Here is a 20,349-nt window from a genome sequence, read left to right as displayed (position 1 = left end):
TATGAATACCCTCCCTGTGCAAATCTTTGGACAGATAGTATGTCTTATGAAACTTGCTCCCATTGATCATCAAAGAGATGCTATCAGCGTTGATATGTCTTACTGTTTTTTATTGGCTTATATTAGTTACACAGTGAGGATTTCATTGTTACATCTCCAAACATGTTTATACTATATTCCAATCAACCTCACCCCCTCTATCACTCTCCCTGCACCCTTCCCTCTAAGAAAGATAGCATCCCCAAAAGATTTCTGTGTTCCACTTTCATAATTTCAAATAATCTGTTTTGATAGTATTCAATCTTCTTTATCCTCCTCCCAGGCATACCCACTTGCTACTAGTTCCCTCTTACCCACAGAAATCTATTTTTCTTTCCTTCCATCTTCCTTATTAATCATTACCTTTTGTTGAGTTTCTCTAGGATGCTCTCATATATACTTGCTATATGTTACACAGTTATTCACCCTCTTTCCCTCTCTCTCTCTCCCTGGACACTGTTCCTAAGCCTCTTTGTACTCAAGGCTAATGCTCTACCACTTGAGCTACAGACCCACATCTGGCTTTTTCTAAGTAGTTTATTGGAGATAAGAGTCTCATGGACTTTCCTGCCCAGGCTGGCTTTGAACCACGATCTTCAGATCTCAGCCTCATAAGTAGCAAGGATTACAGGCATGAGCCACCAGCATCTGACTCACCCTCTTCCTTATTTCCATTTTATTATCTCCTTTTGTCTCCTGGTAGCTTGATTCATATTCTATGTTTAAATAATTATGTATGTGGAGATTTATGCTCATATGCATGCCCATACATATGAATATGTTTTACATCTATCTTCTACATGTAAATAAAATCCATATGTCTTACTAGTAATGCTTTCAAAAGTCACTGATTGAGACTATTCATGAGTCCCTATTTAGGAAAGGAGGTTCTTGCTGAAACTCGCATTTGATTGGACACAATTGAATTGACTTTTGCCAAAGGCCTGAATTTGTTAATCTTACCTAAAATGGCCAGTGAGCAATGGTTGCTGACTCAGAGCCAGCAAAGTTCAGATCTTAGGAATAATCTATAATGTAGCGCTTTTGCTGTTGATTGAACACATCTAAAATATTTTTGTCCTGATCTTACCTCTGTACTGACAAGTCACTCTTCTTTTGTTGATTGGAAGCTTCTATTCATGAGAAGGGCATAAGTGGCCAGGACCACTAGCTATGGAGATAATTTTTCTGAATTAGAACCAGAACCTTCTCACTTATTATCAAAGTGACCATGGGCCATGTATTCTTTCTGTCCTTAAGTGAGTTTATTTATGTAAATTGATGATATAGTATCTAACTTATTGTTAGCATATAGAAAGCATTCTGTCACAATACTGAGGATAGTCTTAATGTTAGTGGCCAAAGAAGTATCCTTATTTTCCCTTCACCTCTCTGACCCTTTGGGAATCACTATCACTCTGTTCTGTTTCAGAAGTCTGTAGCCTGAAACCAAATCTGCCAGCCCTCTCAAGAGAGAGGCTGAGCCTCTAAGGTTCTGGGTCTTCATCTTTAATCATCATTAGATGACTCATTCCTTTTATATCAGCTTTTTGCTGCTCCTATCTGTATATGGCTAGGATGAAGCCATCTGGGTACATGAGGCTTCTGTTCTATCTCTTTCAGCCACATGTATAAGGACACAAAGTACTGGGCAAGTCCTGGGCATATTGATACTGCCAGGCTTTTCAAGATTTATAGGAATGGTGTTGTGACTAATGAGCCTACTGAACATATAATTGGACAACATGCTTTCTTGGCTGTTCTGGCTTCTATGGAGAGGCACAATAAGGTTACTGTGGTAGTACCTCAGCAGTTAGCCTTCATTTATAAGCAAATGAATGGTGCTATATTGTGCCACACATAGGAGGCCAAGAAGAGATTGGAAATAAAATCATTTGTAAGATGCTTTGGAAAGGAAGAACTATAATAATAGACCTGTACATTTTGCCCATTGGTCAAACTCTTTAGTTGTTTTTGATAAGCTTATTAAGGTATTGAGGTTATTGGCATTGCTGCTCAGTAGGGCTTGTGCCTGATGGCAGCATGTGGGGCAGACTGAAGCTCACATATTAAATAAGCATAGGTTGCTCTCTTTTTTTTGGCAGTGCTGGAATTTGATCTCAGGATCTTGTGCCTGATAAATAAACACTCTACCACTTGAGATATACTCCTAGCTCTTTTTTGCTTTAGTTTATTTTTCAAATAGGGTTTTATGCTTTTTGCCTGAGGCCAGCTTTGGACTGTAGTCCTCTACTTCTTCCTTCTGTGTTTCTGGGATTACAGACATGTACCATCAGTCCTGCCCCAACCTCCTGCTCCTTTGAGATAAAATGTCACTACTCCTTTTCTCAGGCTAGCCTCAAACTACCATACTCCTTTTTCTACTTCCCAAGTAGTTGGGGTTACAGACCTGTTTCACCATACCCAGCTGAAGAATATTTTTACTCTTAAGGGTCCTTTAAAAATGGTGTTACTGGGCTGGGAAGTTGGCTTAGTGTTAGAATGCTTGCCTTGTATGCATGAGGCCCTGGGTTCGATTCCTAAGCACCACATAAGCAGAAAAAAGCCAGAAGTGGTGCTGTGACTCAAGTGGTAGGGCGCTAGCCTTGAGCTGAAGAGCTGAGGGACAGCACCCAGGCCCAGAGTTCAGCCCCATGACCAACAAAAAAATGGTGTTACTTGTGGGACAAAATCAGTAGCCTTGTGATTTTAGTACATTGTGATAAATCTGAGTTGTGGCCAAGTCCTAGAGCTTACCTTTCCTAATGTGGAATGAGATAGGATGAGGACACAAATTAGGTCACACCCTCCCAACTGGAAATACGAGAAATTCCAGTGCATTAAACAAACTGTAGCATTAGTAGGCAGAAGACATAAGGTGGTGGGTCCAACATCTACTTCTTGTGCTTCAATAAACTAGTAAAATATAGGAACCAGGAATCAAAGAGATAGACAATGTAAAGCAACAATGAGTTCCAAATCTGTACAATGAAGATCTGGTTTAAGATTCATTCTCCCAAGTGCTGACCTCCAAATGCCTACTGAGGATCTCTGGTAAAAATGAGAATTTATACAGAGAAAACTTATATATGCCTAAGCTTTGTGACTAGTGAAATTCTTTCCTTTTGTCAGGCCTTGGTTTTCCCTCCTGGAAGATGGAGGGATTGGACAGATAAATTCTAAGAACATTCCTAAATCATACTTTACAATCTTTTTTTATTTGGTGCCAGTCCTGGGGCTTGAACTCGGAGCATGGGCACTATCCCTCAGCTTTTTTGCTTGACTAGTACTCTACCACTTAAACCATAGCTCCTCTTCTGGCTTTGTGGTACTTAATTGGAGCTAAGTGTCTCATAGAATTTCTTGCCTGGGCTGGCTTTGAACCATAATCCTCAAATCTCAGCCTCTCAAATAGCTAATATTATAGGCATGAGCCACAGATACCCAGATACAATCTTTTGTATTGAGGCAAAATTAATACAATTATTCACCCATATGTATAATTTTAAAACATATAATCTAGTACATTGACAGTATTGTGCAGTGGTCATTTTTGTCTTCTCTAACTTACATAACTTTTATCACCCCCAAAATAGATTTCATACTCATTAGCTGTCAATCTATTATTTCTTCCTCCATGATCCTGGAGGATACAACTTAGCAGGATGAAGTAAGAAGATAGGTAAAGGTTATGGTCAGCAAGAAGTATATGAGTTGAATATCCATAGGAAAGTACCTCATCATATACAGAAAAATACCAAAGGCACAGTCTAGGATATGGTTCAAATGATAGAGGGCCAGCTTAGCACACAAGAGACCCTGAGTTCATACTTCCAATAATACCGAAAATACAAAACCAAAAAGCAGACAGGTGCTGGGTACCTCACACCTAGCTACTACAATCCTAGCTACTCAGAAGGCTGTGACCTAGAGGATGATGGTTTGAAGTCAAGCAGGGCAGAAAAGTGGTTGAGACTCCATCTCCAAAATAATGAGCAAAAAACCTGGGTTGGAGGCATGGCTTAAGTAGTAGAGCACCACCTAAGAGCAAGCAAACTGAGAGTGTGTGGCTAAGTTCAAGTTCTAATGATGGGACACATGCACACACACAACAAATGTTTTACGGGATCCTTGATTCTGGAACTAGCCAAGTTTGACATGCTTGTAGAGTTCTGCAGGATTGAAGAATAAGACTTACCTACGCTAATGGATGTCATAGTATAGGTGAGATCTACTAAGTTGTTGGTATTTTCTGTGTTGTCCCCTTTTGGATATAGATCCATGAAGACCTGAGGAAAATGGTCCTCTCTAGCTAGGGAAGGGTTTTAGAAAGTACTTGTGTAAATGCTCTCTTAATTTCATGAAATCCCTCACACCCCCACTGCCTCCTCCTTCACAGTCAGGCACATACCAACTACTGCCAAAGGGAGACTTAAAGCTGGACTGGGGATGGTTTTTGGTTGTTTTGGTTTGTTTTGGGTTTGGTTTTTTTGTTCATAATAAGGCTTCCTAAGGTGAAAGCTTAAGGTGTAGCTCTGAAACTAGTACTTTTCCAGGTCATCACACTGATGTGCTTTTATGTTTTGTTTTATTTCTTTCTTTCCTGAATGCCTGTCAGATAAATGCAAGCTTTTGGGGAGATGACTAAGTCAGGTCAGGTTGATTTCCAGCATCTTCCCTTACTGTGGTTTTCATCATGAAATCAGGCACAGCAAGGCTTTGTACTTCCATATTTAGGCAGATTAAATAGAAGCTCTCTCTTTCTTTTAGCTCAAACAAAAAGAAAATCAAAGGAAATGTAGAAGAATTGAACATAAATAGGTCCTATCAAAACACTCCTTTTGTGGCTACTTTACTAGTAAACTCAAGTCTATCAAGGTCTAGTCAGGATAGGCCCATGAAAACCAATGAAAAGATAAAACTTAGAGGTAGGGTAGAACTCATTTGATCTTAAAGAAACCTACCTTTCTTGACTTTTAGAGGAAACTATGCCATTGGGGAAAGGTTTCTCTACACACCAACCTACTCCAGTTTGACTCTCTTACCTTAGAGTTATGTCATGGAACAAAAGACATGTTCATCCCTAGCCCAAGCAAGTAAATCTCCTTCTGGTGTGAGGGTATGTGTGTTTATACAAAGTCTTAAGTGAACGATATGACATTTATCTTTTTAGCTTTTATTCCTAGTTTTGTGTGTTTGTTCTGGTACTAGGGGCTTGAACTCAGGGCCTGGGCACAGTCTCTTAACTTTTTCCCTCAAGCCTGGTGGTCTACCACTTGAACCACATCTCCACTTCAGGCTTTTCACTGTTTAATTGGAGGTAAGAGTCTCATGGGCTTTTCTGCCAGAGCTAGCTTTGAGCCATAGGATCTCAGATCTCAGCCTCCCAGGTAAATAAGATTATAGGTCCAATGCCTGGCCAGACATGACATTTATAACATGAGAAATTTGGTGACATTACAATAATAATTACAAATTTATTTTCTAAAACATTTCCCTGACTAGAGAGAGAACATATTTTTCTCAGATGTTGCCTCATGATTCTAGGACAGCTGGCATCAATTTAAAGGATTATAACAAGAAAAGCTAATACTTGACTCAGTGCCTTGAATATTTTATTTGTACTAAGAGTTTTAATATATTACTTTATTTGATCTTCACAACCTATGAAGTAGATTGATATTATTCTGTTTTATAGATTGGGGAAAAAGGATGAGAAAAGTTAATTAACTTATACTGTTACTGTCTAATGCATTAGTAGAGACAATATTTATAGTCAGGCACTCAATCTGCACTATTACCTCTGTCATAGACTTGTGTAAAATTTTGGTCTTGCTTTAGTCACTGTGAGGCATCCCCATCTCTGGCCTTCACTTTCTCGCCTGGGAAATGGGACTAATAAGGCTTACTTTGCTTGCTGTATTATTTTCATGACCACAGAATCTAAGATATTCCAGGCACTGATGGATCATGTCTATTCATAGTCCTTGGATCCATTGATTCTGGGCCTATTGTAAGGCAAACATCATAGTGGTGAGAGCACGTGGACAGAGTCTGTTCACTTTATGGTAGCCATAAATGAGAAAAGAAAGGGACCAGGATACCTAGTGTAACGTTCAAAGACCCTTCCCCAATGACTTGCTACCTCCCACTAGGTCCACTTCACAAAATTTCCACCTCCTCTCCAAATAGTGCCACCTGCTGGGGGCCAGACATTCAACACATGAGCCTAGGGGGAACATTTTGTGTTGAAATCATAACACCTGCCTGGCAGGATTGCTTAGAAGCCCAGGTAAGAGCATTTGTGGAAAGTTACTGTTCTGGAAGTAGGTTTTTAGGAAAGCTAGGAACAAAATTTGAATGGTAGAAAAGACTAGGAAAAGCTTTCTTGGGGAGAAAAACTTTCTTGGGGAGATACTATAGTTTACACATTAGAGGGTACAGGAATGTGGTGGTAGGAATAGATAGGCTATGTTGGAATAAATAGAATATGTGGCCTGGCTGAAGTCATGAGTATGTATTAGAGTACAGTGGAACTCAATGGGCCAGGCCTAGTCTGATTTGTCCATGGAAAGCAATGAATTGCAGGACATTCTCACATGTCTTTCCTTTTTTGAAAACAGTTATTTATTTATTTATTTATTTATTTTTGCTGAACTGTAGTTTGAGCAGCATGCTTGCAGACCTCATGCTTGCTAGGCAAGCACTCTACCAATTGAGACCACCCCTCCAGTCCTTTCCTATTGTTTATTTTTCAGATAGGGCCTGGTACTTTTGACTGTGACTGGCCTAAGAATGAAATCTCCGTACCTCTGTCTCCCATATAACTGGTCCACAACATCATGCCTGGTTTGTTTTTGAGACAAAATCTCACTCCTCTCCCTGAGGCTGGCACCAAATTATGGTTCTTCTGTATCTGCCTCCTGAATAGCTGTGTATGAGCCAATGTGCCCAACCTTGTCTTTCCTTTCCCTTTCCTCCCTCCAATCTTTCTCTTTTGTCAGTTGTACAACCAAAACCTTCGTTGTTGTGGTTGAAGCTCAGTATTTCTCATTATGTCCATGCTAGAAAGGGAGAACAATTTGTTAGCAACATTCTTATGATGATCTTTTGTGTAATTAGTGACAGTTATTAAATCTCTTTCCCTTGAGGAGTGGTTTTCTGTGCTTGACTGTGTATACCATGATGATTGGTTTTGTGCCAGGAAAATGCCTTATCCTCTTAGAAACTGGATTTTGAGCATTGAAATAGGAAATAAGTCTGTGTGTGTGTGTGTGTGTGTGTGTGTGTGTGTGTGTGTGTGAAAGAGAGAGAGAGAGAGAGAGATTAGACAAGAGACAGAGAGACAGAGACAGAGACAGAGTTGTATCTTGCACCAGCTGAATTCCTTTCATTCTCCAATTTCTACCTGTGCATCCCCACACTTGTGCTGGTGAGTCACTGTGGTGGCAGAGAAAGGCATTTTGGTGACCTTTCTTACAGGAAGAGTTTGTGTTCCCTCTAATCTCACTGCCTTATCTATGTTTTGTCCTTTTTCAACATTAATCAAGATTTTTAGCTAGTGCCTTAATCTACACAGTAGCAGAGCAGAAGGCTCTGCTTATGGTTAGAATTATGGGAAAAGAAGGTCTACGTTGGGAGACAGGGATCTCCTTTGTTCACACAGTTAGACTAAGCAAATGCTGGTAGAGGATGTTTTCAGAGGAATTTATACATTGATTGGAGAACAGAGGTTGGTTTAAACTAGACATTCTTCCATTTCCTTGTATAATTCTTATTCTCCAGTTCTGAGATTCTATAATTTAATGTGACTGGCAATAGCTCTGCACTTTATCAGGATGGCCTACTATTTACTCTCTTCTGGCTGACTAGATCTGGCCTATGAAAATGCTGAGGTGAGATTTAGACAATATTTCCAACACATTCCCTTCTCTGAAACATTACACTACTAGATCCAGGAGTAAATTAATTTTCTAAGATACTGCTCAAGCCTTTATTGAACTCATCAGGGAGCTAACTTTGTTAGTTGGCCTTTCATCACTGTGATGAAACACCTGAGGGAAATAATTTAAAAGGAGGAAAGGTTTATTTTAGTTCATGGTTATAGAGGTTTTACTTCATAACTGGCTGTTTCCATTGCTTTTAAGACTGTGGTAGGGCAGAAAATCACAGTGTTAGAAACATGGGGCATAAAAGACTTGTTCACTTTATGGTGGCAAGGAAGGAATGCGCATGAGATCAAGAGGGAGATAGAGGGAGATAAGTGAAAGAAGGTATAGCCCACAGAAATGTTCCCATGAACCTACTCCTTCAGCCAGATCATATCTCTTAAGTTTCCATCCCCAATTAATCCATTGATTGATTACTCCACTGATGAGTAGGTAGTCAGACTCTTCATGATACAATCACTTCCCAGACAGTCCATCTCTGAGCATTGCTGTACTGGGGACTAAGCCTTTAATAACACATGAGTCTTGGGAGGGGAATTTATACTTCAGAACCAAACTACAACTCTACTACATGCATGTTATATTACCTCTTCTTTAGAATTAGGGCTACTAGAGATGTTAAAAACCTGTTCACTAAAGGCTAAGTAAACATCAGTATGACTCATGGGACGGTGATGATCAACTGGAGAAAGCATAAATGCATAGGTTTTTTCTGTGCAAAAATTTCATGACCTTGATTTCCTCAAGAGATGAGGAGTATAGGCACAATGGGAGTAATCAAAGGGGACAATTTTACTTACATAGTGAGTTTTAGCTATTTTTATAGAGATGTAGTTCACATATTATAAAATTTACCATTTAAAAAATGAGTTTACAGCCAGATGCCTGTGGCTCATGCCTATATCTGGAGGCTGAAATCTAAAGATTGCAGTTAGAAGCAGCTCAGGCAGGAAGTATATGAGACTGTTATCTCCAATTATCCATCAAAAAGCTGGAAGTAGCGGGTGCCGGTGGCTCACACCTGTAACCCTAGCTACTCAAGAGGCTGAGATCTAAGGATTATGGTTCAAAGGCAGCCCTGGCAGAAAACTGGAAGTGGCTCAAGTGGTAGAGCACTAGCCTTGAGCTGAAGAGCTGAGGAACAGTGCCCAGACCCAGAGTTCAAGCCCCATGACTGACAAAAACAAGCTGAAAGTAGAATTGTGGGTCAAGTGGTAAAGCTCCAGCCTTGAGCAAAACAGCTGAGTGTCAGTGCCCAGGCCCCAGTTCAAGCTCCAGTAGTGGCAAACACACACACACACACACACACACACACACACACACACACAAAGTACAGTTTATTGGATTTAGTACATTTATAAAGTAGTACAACCATCAACCCTCTCTGATCCCAGAATATTTTATTTGAACTTGAACCATTTTATATTAAAACTTCAGTGAAGTGAGAAGAAACCCAGATTTATTTTTTAAACTCTGTTTTATTTATCAATTATTCAATAAGTTGACTAAGATATATTTTCTGTATATCTTTATGGAGTATATTATAGTAATTCAACACACACATATACAATGTAATAATCGTACCAGCATAATAAGCATTTTTATCTCTTGAAACATTTTTGTGTTAGGAATTTCATTCTTTTATACTCATGAAGAAATATGTTCAAGTGTTTTAACCTGTAGTTATCCTACTGTGCTAAAGAAGAGTCAAGCGAAACCAGGCACCCTTGATTCATGCCTGTAATCCTAGCTACTTAGGAGGCTGAAATCAGAGGATCATAGGTTTAAGCCAGCCCAGACAAGAAAGCCTGTGAGACTCTATAATTAACCACAAAAAAGCCAGAAGCAGAGGTGTAACTCAAATGGCAGAATGCCAGCTTTGAGCAAAATAAAAAGCTAAGGGACATGTCCAGGCCCTGAGTTCAAGCCACGGTACTGGCACAAAACCAAAAAAAAGAGCTGTCTAGTCTTCTGCTCTAACTTCATATTGGTGACCTTATTGAACTTTTTCACACACTCCTTTCTTCATTCCCTTACCAGGCTCTGGTCACTACTCTTTGGTTCCATTCTTTTATAGGAGTGCCTTATTAGTTTCAACCAATGAGTAAAAGTATGCATTGTCTTTCTGTTCTCCTCCTATTCTATCCATGACGATATAAATGACAGGACATACTTATTTTGTGTCTGAATAATATTCAGTTTTTTATATACTGTACCTTTATCCATTTATCCACGGAAGGACATGTTGTTTCCCATATTTTAGCTACCATGAATACTGCTGCCATACATATGGGAGTGCAATTAGCTTTTTGTTATAATTATTTCATTTCCTTTAAATATGTATTTAGAGAACATTACACAAGTCAGGTAATGAGTACATTTCTTTTTGAACAGTCGCCCCTTCCCTTGCTTTTTCCCAGTTTTTCTTTCCTGTCCTCACCCACAAGTTGTATAACTTATTTTCCACGTAGTGTCTAGTGAGTACCAATGGAGAGAACATTTTATTTTTTTTAATGTTGATTAAAATGAATGTATTTCTGGTATATATTGTGATATGCATTCTTGCACACAATGGAATAATTAAATTAACATATGCATTTGTACCTCAGAGACCTTTTTTGTTCTAAGAACATTTAAAATTTATTCTCAACAATTTTGTATGTAAAATAAGTTATTATTAACTGTAGTCCCAATATACTGTACAATAAATCTCTAGAATGTATTCTTGTCTAATTTAAGCCTTGTGCCCTTTGATCAAAATTTCTCCATTCTTCCCAAAGCCATTAATCTGATCTTTTTTTTTTTAGCTCTATGGATATGTCTATTTTAGATATTTTATATGAATGGAGTCCTGGTACTAAAGTTTTGAACTTAGGATCTCTTGCTTGCTAGGCTGGTGTACTGCTACTTGAGCCACTTTTCTAACCTTGCTTTTTGCTAGTTATCTTAGAGATGCAACGTAATGAACTTTTTTGCTTTGGTTGGCCTCTTACTGTGATCTTCTATATCTGAGTAGCCAGTATTACCTGTACAAATTATCATTGCCTGGTATGAACACCTTTATGTGTCTGGCTTCTTTTATTTAGTATACAGGTTTTTTTTTGTGTGTGGGGGGGGGGGGTCCGTTCATGGGGCCTGAACTCTGGGCTTGGGCGCTGTCCCTCAGCTCTTCAGCTCAAGGCTAACGCTCTACCACTTGAGCCACAGCGCCACTTCTGGCTTTTTTCTTTTTGCTTATGTGGTGCTGAGGAATCAAACCCAGGGCCTCAGGTATGCAAGGCAAGTGCTCTACCACTGAGCCACCTTCCCAGCCCTTAGTATGCAGTTTTTGAGACTAGTCTATGTTAGTTTTCATTCTTTTGTGTCACTGAATAGTATTCTGTTACATAGACAAATCACATATTGGTTTATCTATATCAATTGGTAAATATTTGGATTGCTTCAGCTTTTTTACTTTATGAATACTGATGCTGCAAACATTCATACTTTTTTGGGTAAATCTAAGCTTTCAGTTCTCTTGAATATGTACGTAGGAGGTCTATACTTCTAATGTTTTGGAGGAGCTCATGAAAAATTAATTTTAATTCTGCTTTAAATATTTGAAAGAATTCCCCAGTGAAACCACCTGACCCTATTTTCTCCCACATGTAGGAAGATTCTGAAGTCATTCAATGTCTTTATTTGTTATTGTCCTAGTCAGATTTTCTATTTCTTCTGTACTTTGTGTCTCTCTAGAAATCTGTCAATTTTGTCATTTTATTTAATAACATACAGTTGTTCATAGTATTCTCTTTGATTCATTGTTTCTGTAAGATTGATGTGATATTTTTCTCTCTTCATTGTTTTGTAATAATTTTGAGTCTTCTTCCTTTTTTCTATTTTAGCTTTTTTACAAGGCAAGTATATTCCTGTACCAACTGTATAATTTAAAAAGCAGAAAAGTATTTCCTGGCACTGGTGGCTTATGCCTGTAATCCTAGGTACTCAGAAGACTGAGATCTGAGGATTGAGGTTCAAAGCCATCCTGGGCAAGAAAGTCTGTGAGACTCTTATCTACCAGAAAACCAGAAGTAGAACTGTAGCACAAGTGGTAGAGCACTAGGCCTGAACAAAAGAACTCAGGGACTGCACCCAGGCCCCAAATTCAAGCCTCATGACCCTCCCCACAAAACCCCCAGAAAAGTAGAAGACATAAATAAATAGGCATATCAAAGATATAAGGGTGTTGCTAATTCCATAAAATTCTCTGTGGGCATCCATTTCTTCACCAGGAAGTTGAGAGGTTGAGTCATTATTGCTGAAATAGTTGAAAACCTCTGGACTGTTTCTATGTCCTAGTATAGGTTTACAGGACATAAGTGGGAAGAGTTTGATATTAATTAATAAAGGAGAAAGTTTAATATTCTTGAAGAGAGTAGTGTGAGATAAGAGTGAATATACAGACGTAAGAGTAGAGTCAGATTATGATAATGTTTAAATGTCAAGATGAAGGATTTGGGGTCTCCTCTTTGGGGCCCTTTTCTGAATGTAGTCTCCCTACTTTTTCAGCTTTCTTTTACTTTCAAATAAACTTGCTGTTTCTGTTTTTAAAAATATATGAGGGGTTGAACTTGCTTTATAATCAATGGGAAGCTACTGAAGATTTTAGATTATGAGAGTAGCCAAACAAAGTGATAGAACCAAGCACTGGTGGCTCACACCTGTAATCTACTCAAGATGCTGAGATATGAAGATTGTGGTTCCAAGTCAGCCTGCATGGGAAACCAACTAACCAGCTAAAACCAGTAGTAGAGCTGTGGCTTAAGTGGTAGAGCATTAGCCTTGAGCGAAAAAAGCTAAGGACAGCAAGCAGGCCCTGAGATCAAACTTCAGTATGGCTATACACAAAAAAACAAAGTGATAGCTAGAGAAACCAGTCTGATAGTGAGATATGAGTGGTAATGGGGCTGAGAGAATACTCAGGATCTTGGCTACGTATAAAGAAATGAAAGAAATGACAGTGGGAATGGAAAAGGGAAAGATGATGACCATAGATTGTCTCTAATTTAGAAATCCCTTTCTGATTCTAAGGGAAGATGGAAGAATCCATTGTCTGGCTATGTCTCTCTCTCAGAGTTAATAGACAGAATAGGACTAATGTTGTACTATATTGGCTCAGCCTTGCTTCAAAGCTCAATGAACTGTAGGGAAAACAGCCTTTCAGTACACTTAAAAGGCTTCCAGGAAACTCTTCCAACATGGCAAGATTCTGAGTATTGTTCATCTTCTCACTTGTCACCCAAAAGCCTGTGCAAACTAATTGTAATCTCAATAAATAAGACAGTGGAAAGCTACATGTTAGCCCAACAGTTTGTTGAAAAGGTTTGTTATGGCATTATGGGATGAAATTGTATCCAATGAAGAAAGCTGAACTCATGGGCTGACCTGTGTCATTGCATTCTGACATGATGGTAGACTAAGGCCTTTATCTGCAAACAACAGAGAAGTTTTCAAGAGGAAGATTCTTAGGGGCTAGACTAGAAAATCATAGCGATGTGCATACAACCATATTAAATGATGCTTATCAAAATGATGTGCAAGAAATGAAAACAAGAGGTTTTTTATTGTACTGTTGTGCAGTTATTTCTTTTTTTTCTTTCTTTCCTTTGGTTTAATCCCTTTGGTCACTGCTTTTGATATCTGTACCATTTGTCTTGTATGTAAGATAAAATCTGATTTAGGGAAGGGAAAGGGAAGCATAGAATAGTGGGACAAAGGGTGAACCAATTCAGTAGTAATGAACTTTACAACTTGGTGGAAGGGGGAGTCTCAGGTTGGGGGAGTAGAAGAAAACGAGGGAGGGATAACACTGTTCAAAAAGAAATGTACTGCCCGGTGCTGGTGGCTCACACCTGTAATCCTAGCTGTTCAGGAGGCTGAGATCTGAGGATCGCCTTTCAAAGCCAGCCCAGGCAGGAAAATCTGTGAGACTAATCTCCAATAAACCACTAGAAAACTAGAAGTGTTGCTGTGGCTCAAATGGTAGAACACCAGCCTTGAGCTGAAGAGCTCAGGGACAGCACCCAGGCCCAGAGTTCAAGCCCCACGACTGACAAAAAAAAAAAGAAAAGAAAAAAAGAAACGTACTCATTACCTGAGTTAATGTAACTGTAACCTCTATAGTCACCTTTACAATAAAATTTAAATTTAAAAAATCATTTAATCAGACCCAGAGAATCTTTTCTGAGACTCTGATATCAAGAGTACAATAATTTGAGCCTTACATGCCACCTTTTTATAAGCTGAGAATACTATCTCTCTAATATCAGATTCACAAAAGTCAATGATTTCCACTTTATTTGTTATACCCCAAGCATATGGTATACAATATTTGACGTAGATTTAATAAATGACTGCATAAATCTTCTAGTAGTTCTTTTAGATTAGAATCTTCTAGTAATTCTTTTAGATCTTAACCTAAGGAATGAGGTTCTAGGTTTTTTTTCAGTGCAGTAAAGTTGCCTTTTTTTTTTCTTTTTTTGGGCAGTCATAGGGCTTGGGCGCTATCCCTGTGCTCTTCATCTCAAAGCTAGCACTCTAGCGCTTGAGCCACAGCGCCACTTCCGGTTTTCTAGTGATTTATTGGAGATAAGAGTCTCACGGACTTTCCTGCCTGGGCTGGCTTTGAACCATAATCCTCAGATCTCAGCCTCCTGAGTAGCTAGGATTCCAGGTGTGAGCCACCGATACCCAGCTAAAGTTGCCTTTTAAGAAGCCCTTTATCACTCCATTGCAACCCCATCCAGACCTTTAGTTCTGGCCAGGTATGTTCCTACCAAATTCTGTGTAAGGGATCTACTTCTACTTGGGATTTAATTGTGCTTCTCTCTTCTCACCATTATGTGAAACTATAGTGCCATGGAATACGGTCTGAATGTAAATCTGGTTCTGTTCCCACCCTCATATCTTGTATTCCTTCCCATTGGAACTGTTCCAAATATTTATCTTATTCCAGCCATCCTAAAGCCAACATTTGGACGTGATTTAACCACCTGGAATAAAAGAATGATTCTTACCTCTTAAAGACCTTCCTTGAATACACATTTCATAGCAGAGTTATCCCGCTGTATGAGAAACAGGAAAAGCTAATAGATCAATAGAAAATGAGATGTTCATTATTAAAAATAGCAACATTGCTGGGCACCAGTGACTCACAACTATAACCCTAGCTACTCAGGAGGTTGAGATCTGAGGATCATGGTTCAATGAAGCCAGCCTGGGCTGGCTTTATGAGTCTTTATGAGACTCTTACCTCCAATAAAGAAAGAAAGCTAGAAGTGGAGGTGTGACAAAGTGCCAACTTTGACTGGAAAGCTAAGGGGCAGTGCTCAGGCCCTTAGGTGAAGCCCAAGTGCCAGCAAAACAAAAAACAGCGTCATATATATGAGATGTTTGCTTCAAATGCTTTAAAATCAATTTTTTGAACATGCCCATTCCTGTGGATAATTATCCCTCATATTTCCTCTTACTTGTATTAGAGGACTGGATCAACACATAAACAAAGCTGATCTCTTGGAACATATTTTATATAAGACATTCACAGAGAATAATAGGTTCTATATAGAGATGAATTTTGTCCACTTAACTAAAGGCCTTGGCCTGTAGTAGGCAATTAGACTATATGCTGGTGACATCTTTAGGCTCCTTGTGTATTAAAGATACCCATCACCCCCTACAAGGAAAGTGAGATGAGAAATCACAGAGCTGAGAAATAAGTAACTGTTCTGTAATTCCATCTCAAAGCTTCTGCCATCCTAAACCCATTCACCAACCAGCTATTCTAATGTGAGAAGTGAGGATCAATCTAAATATGTTTTTTTCTCAACTTCTTGAGTTGGGGATGTGGACAGAGCTAGGAGGAAATATGGAGAGTGGATTAAAGCTGTTCAGAAAGCTTATAGCTAATTATTCCCTTCTATTTCACCCTGCCTCCATAGACCTCTTTTTTAAGACCTGGTAAAATGATCCTGTACTTGAATCTTGCATATTTCACCCAGCTCCCCAAAAGAAGATTTTTTTCCATTTTCCTTTGAGTTCATAATTTGGAAGTCTCAATTACCAGCTGTATCCATTTTAATAATTCTATTAACTCCCAACCCATTTTTGGTCTAAGCCTTTCTTCTTTTTTTCCTATCTCTTCAAAGGCACAAATGAATTGGCACCATTCTTTAAGAGCGTAGTCTCTAAAGGGAACCTGCCTGATTCTGATCCCTGCTTTTCCACTTCCTCACTGTGATTGGGCACACATTCTTTAATTTCTGCAAATCTGTTTAGTTTTCTGTGAAATGGTGGTAACAATTGGACCTCCCTATGCCAAGCTCTTAGCATATATGGTGTATCGTAAGGGTGTAATCAGTACTGATTGTTATTATGTGAGAGGGAGATAATGTACCATTGTTACTCCAACCTTGTGAAGTAGAGCTCTTTGTGTATCCTATAAATTTTACTATCAAATTTTGACTATGATGTGTATATCCTTTGGTGGAAATCAACACCAAACCCTCTGTGTTTGAAATGCCTATTCTACTGTCCAACTGTGGTCTCCATATTTGTAGGCACTTAAATGCAGTGTTTTGACAATAATTCATCTATGATATTTAGAATGTAGAGCTTATCCCCCCCACCCACTTTTTTGATCCATTCCTGCTACCTAGATGTGGGTCAGCATGAATAACTTCTTCTAGCCATTAGTTTTCTTTTTTCTGGAGATCTTTTTAACCAAGAAGCCTCTCAGAGATGATTTAGTCATGCCTCATGTCTTCTATTTCACAGATAAGTCATCAGTGACCTAGAGAGAAATAGATCCATATCCATGCTTAGGGTCAAGAAGTCATCCTAAAGACAGAATTCTATTAATTCTCAACCCACTTTATCCCAAGCCCTTTTCTTCTTTTTCTCTGTTTCTTACAGGAATTAGTGGGACTCTGTTTCAAGGTTCTCTGAATACTGGAAAGTTAATTTATCCTCTTTTGACTTCACAAGGAAATTAACCGATTGTATTTTTTCTGCTTGCATCTACAGCTCTGGGTGAACCAAGAGGATGGGGTGGAGGAAGGGCCCAGTGATGTGCAGAATGGGCATCTGGACCCCAACTCAGACTGCCTCTGTCTGGGCCGGCCACTACAGAACCGGGACCAGATGCGGGCCAATGTCATCAATGAAATTATGAGCACTGAGCGTCACTACATCAAGCACCTCAAGGACATCTGTGAGGTAGCCATGGTGGTACAAGTGGTGGGATAGAGGGTACTTTCATGAAAATCTGACAGTCCTCATGGGCCTGCCTATGCTAGTCCCAAGATACTGGAAAGGGCAGCTGGACTGAAATCCAAGGTTCTATTCAGTGGGGTAAAACTGCTCTCTTAGGGGTATGACTTTCACACTTTCTCTCCTTTTCTCTGCCTCTTTCTTACTAATTCACTTGTTCATATTTAGTTTCTTTTCCTCCCCCTTGCCACCTCTTATTTTCCTTTTACACTGCCTCATCTCTCCTCTCTCCCAAATCTCTAGTCTTATCCTCTTGTACATTGATCCAGTTGTTAACCTCATACAATGCCCAGTCTGTCTCATTCATTAAAGCTAAGCACAACTCCCTCCAAAGCAATGATTCACAGACTTGAATGCACACTCAGAGTCAATGTTATACATGGAAATCTTATTAAACACATAGATCCCAGTATCCATATATAAATAAGATAAGGCATAGAGAGAACATCCCTGGTGACGTTGATGCTACTGGCCCTCCTCCCTCATTTGGAAGGACTGGTCATTGGTGTGAAATACACTTGAAATAAAAGTTAGATTGACAAGCTTTATCTCCTTTAGTAGTTACTTTGCTCTCTAAAAGCTGTATCTCTAATCTCCTAACTTTATCTCTTCCATCTCTTGTTGGGTCTTAGTCCATCTTTGGATGGAGGGGGTCCGAGGAGAGGTAAGTGCGAAGTGTAGTGCAGCCGCTCGCCCGTTCCCCAGCCTCCCAGGAGACAATCAGACATAGAGGGGAGTCAAGTCAAGCAGGAACTCGTTTATTAACAGGGAGCATCCCCTTTTTAAAGCAAAAGACTGTGTGGGAGGGGAGGAAATGGAACCAACCAATCACTGAAAGGCCATACCTTATCATGCACCTAAGCTTCCATGAGTTGTTTACACACTGAACCTAAACAAATCCGGCTCTGCCCACTCAACTTCCTCTCAGGGCCATCTTTGCTACCTGTGTTCCCCACAGATTTCCCCACAATCTCTCTGTCCTAAGTGAAGACTCTTAAGCGTTGTCAAAAGGAAACTCTCACAGGGTTCAGGCAGAAGAGGGCTTATAACCATACACATGCAAAGCAAGAGAACTTATGGTGGGGAAGAGGTTTGGCCACAGCTGATGAGGAGGTGACCTCAGAGAATGGGGAAATGACCTCAAAGCCTAGGGGACCTCCCCCTGCCCCCAAGCATGCCAGTTGCCTGGGTTACAGGTGATGGGCAGGGACTTCTAAGGTGCATGGGGAGAGAACAAAGGGAAGGGGCCATCCCCCCACACATACACCCGCCAGACCTAACATTCCAGCCTTTTGATAGTTAAAAAGGGGCACCAACTTTCTGGCTAATTCCTGATGACAAGGAACATCAACATTAAGGGTAGAAAGCAGAGATGCTATCTGGTCTAGTAGAAAGCAGCAGTACTAGTTCCTTGGTGATGAACACAAGTATGTGTCTTTGGATGGAATTTGAAAAAAGTCTTATGAGGCAGGAGCTGAACAATAAGAAAAGAAAAAATTCCCAGAAAAGAAAAATTAAAAGACTTGGAGATGACAAAAGGAACAAGGTGGAGAGGGACACTGAGGAGAGAAGTCAGCTTGGCATTACTCACTCTCATCTTCAGAGAGGTGACACAGCTTTACCTTGGTAGATCTGAGAGAAGAGCAAGCGTCTTGGAGTTGGTATTGGCATAGAAGGGGCAGGAGCAGGAGCCTTTTTTACTCTCGACAGATGAAACCATTGTATCTGTATCTGTTGAGCTTAACTGTGGTGAGAGTGGTTAGCAGGACCTGGTGAGGGCCTGTCCACTTAGGATGTAAACCATATAGATTAAGGGTCTTGAGAAAGACTTGATCCCCAGGCAATATTGGAGGAGAAGGGAAAGGGTCTTGATGAGGCTGGGGAAATTATTCATCAACATGTTGACATAACATATGTCTAAAAAAACATATGTCTAAGGAAAGTTAGGACAGGAAGATAATTTGTTAGTGGAGTCTTTGGATCATTAGTAGGGAAATTGCCCATAAGAAAAGGTCTTTGTGAAAGGAAAGTATACACGTTAGGCACTACTGGATGAATAGGGAAGACTGAAGCATTAAGAATGTGCAGGTTCTGTACTAGGTGATAGATTCCATTGGGTTTAATCAACCAGTAAGATGGAGGTGTTAAAGGAGTAGTTAATAGGTCTGAGAAGTCATTGTTTAAGAAGGCAGAGATGGATAATGGATTTTAAACCATTCCTATGTTGAAGGGAATTGGGGTATTGGGGTGTGTTGGGAATCAGGTAGGATCCTTAAGTTTAATGAGGACAGGAGTATGGTGTCAAGCAATAGTAGATGTGGAAGTGTCCCAGATAAGAGGATTAACAAGGGCTGGGAAGGTGGCTCAGTGGTAGAGCCCTTTCCTTGCATGCTTGAGGCCCTGGGTTCGATTCCTCAGCACCACATAAGCAAAAAGAAAAAAGCCGGAAGTGGTGCTGTGGCTCAAGTGGTAGAGCGCTAGCCTTGAGCTGAAGAGCTGAGGGACAGTGCCCAGGCCCAGAGTTCAGGCCCCGCGACCGAAACCCCCCCCCAAAAAAAAAGACTTAAAAAAAAGAGGATTAACAAGATCTGGAAGAGGATGAGGGGTCCTTTTGGGGGACCATGATCATCTCACAGTGGTATGCCAACATTATATTAAGTGGACCCATAGTCAAAGGAAGGGGCTATTTCTCCCAGGTGGACCTAACAAAGACAAGGGCTTTTTTCTGACACTGTTTGAACTCAATGGAATAAAATTGACAAAGAGTATTTTACTGAGCAGTAAGAGAAAAACAAATGAAAAATGGAAAGAAGAATATTTTAAAGGATAGAAACACACACACACACACACACACACACACACACACACACACACACACACACACACACACACACACACACACACACACACACACACACACACACACACACACACACACACACACACGTTTTTTTGTTTGACCCAGGGAATTGTTTTTGAATCTTTTTGTCTCTTCCTTTCCAGAGAACAGATCAGGTTCTACTTTCTGTCCCCCAATATGGAGTGTATTTTGCAA

The 20,349-nt window shown here is 39.9% G+C and overlaps 1 protein-coding gene across 8 annotated transcripts in view; it reads left to right on the top strand.

The window, feature by feature from the left end:
• Arhgef9 (Cdc42 guanine nucleotide exchange factor 9) overlaps nucleotides 1–20,349 on the top strand; it is a 230,862-nt gene that overhangs the window by 155,861 nt on the left and 54,652 nt on the right. For all 8 annotated transcript variants that reach the window (XM_070040197.1, XM_070040198.1, XM_070040199.1 and 5 more), the window contains one exon: nucleotides 17,049–17,240. In XM_070040197.1, the coding sequence (XP_069896298.1) occupies nucleotides 17,049–17,240 (192 nt within the window). The remainder of the gene's footprint in view (nucleotides 1–17,048; nucleotides 17,241–20,349) is intronic.

This window comes from Dipodomys merriami, unplaced genomic scaffold, assembly GCF_024711535.1.
Source record: "Dipodomys merriami isolate MVZ:Mamm:240054 unplaced genomic scaffold, mDipMer1.0.p SCAF_3, whole genome shotgun sequence".
Classification (NCBI taxonomy): Eukaryota; Metazoa; Chordata; class Mammalia; order Rodentia; family Heteromyidae; genus Dipodomys; species Dipodomys merriami.
This window is presented reverse-complemented; position numbering and strand designations above follow the sequence as displayed.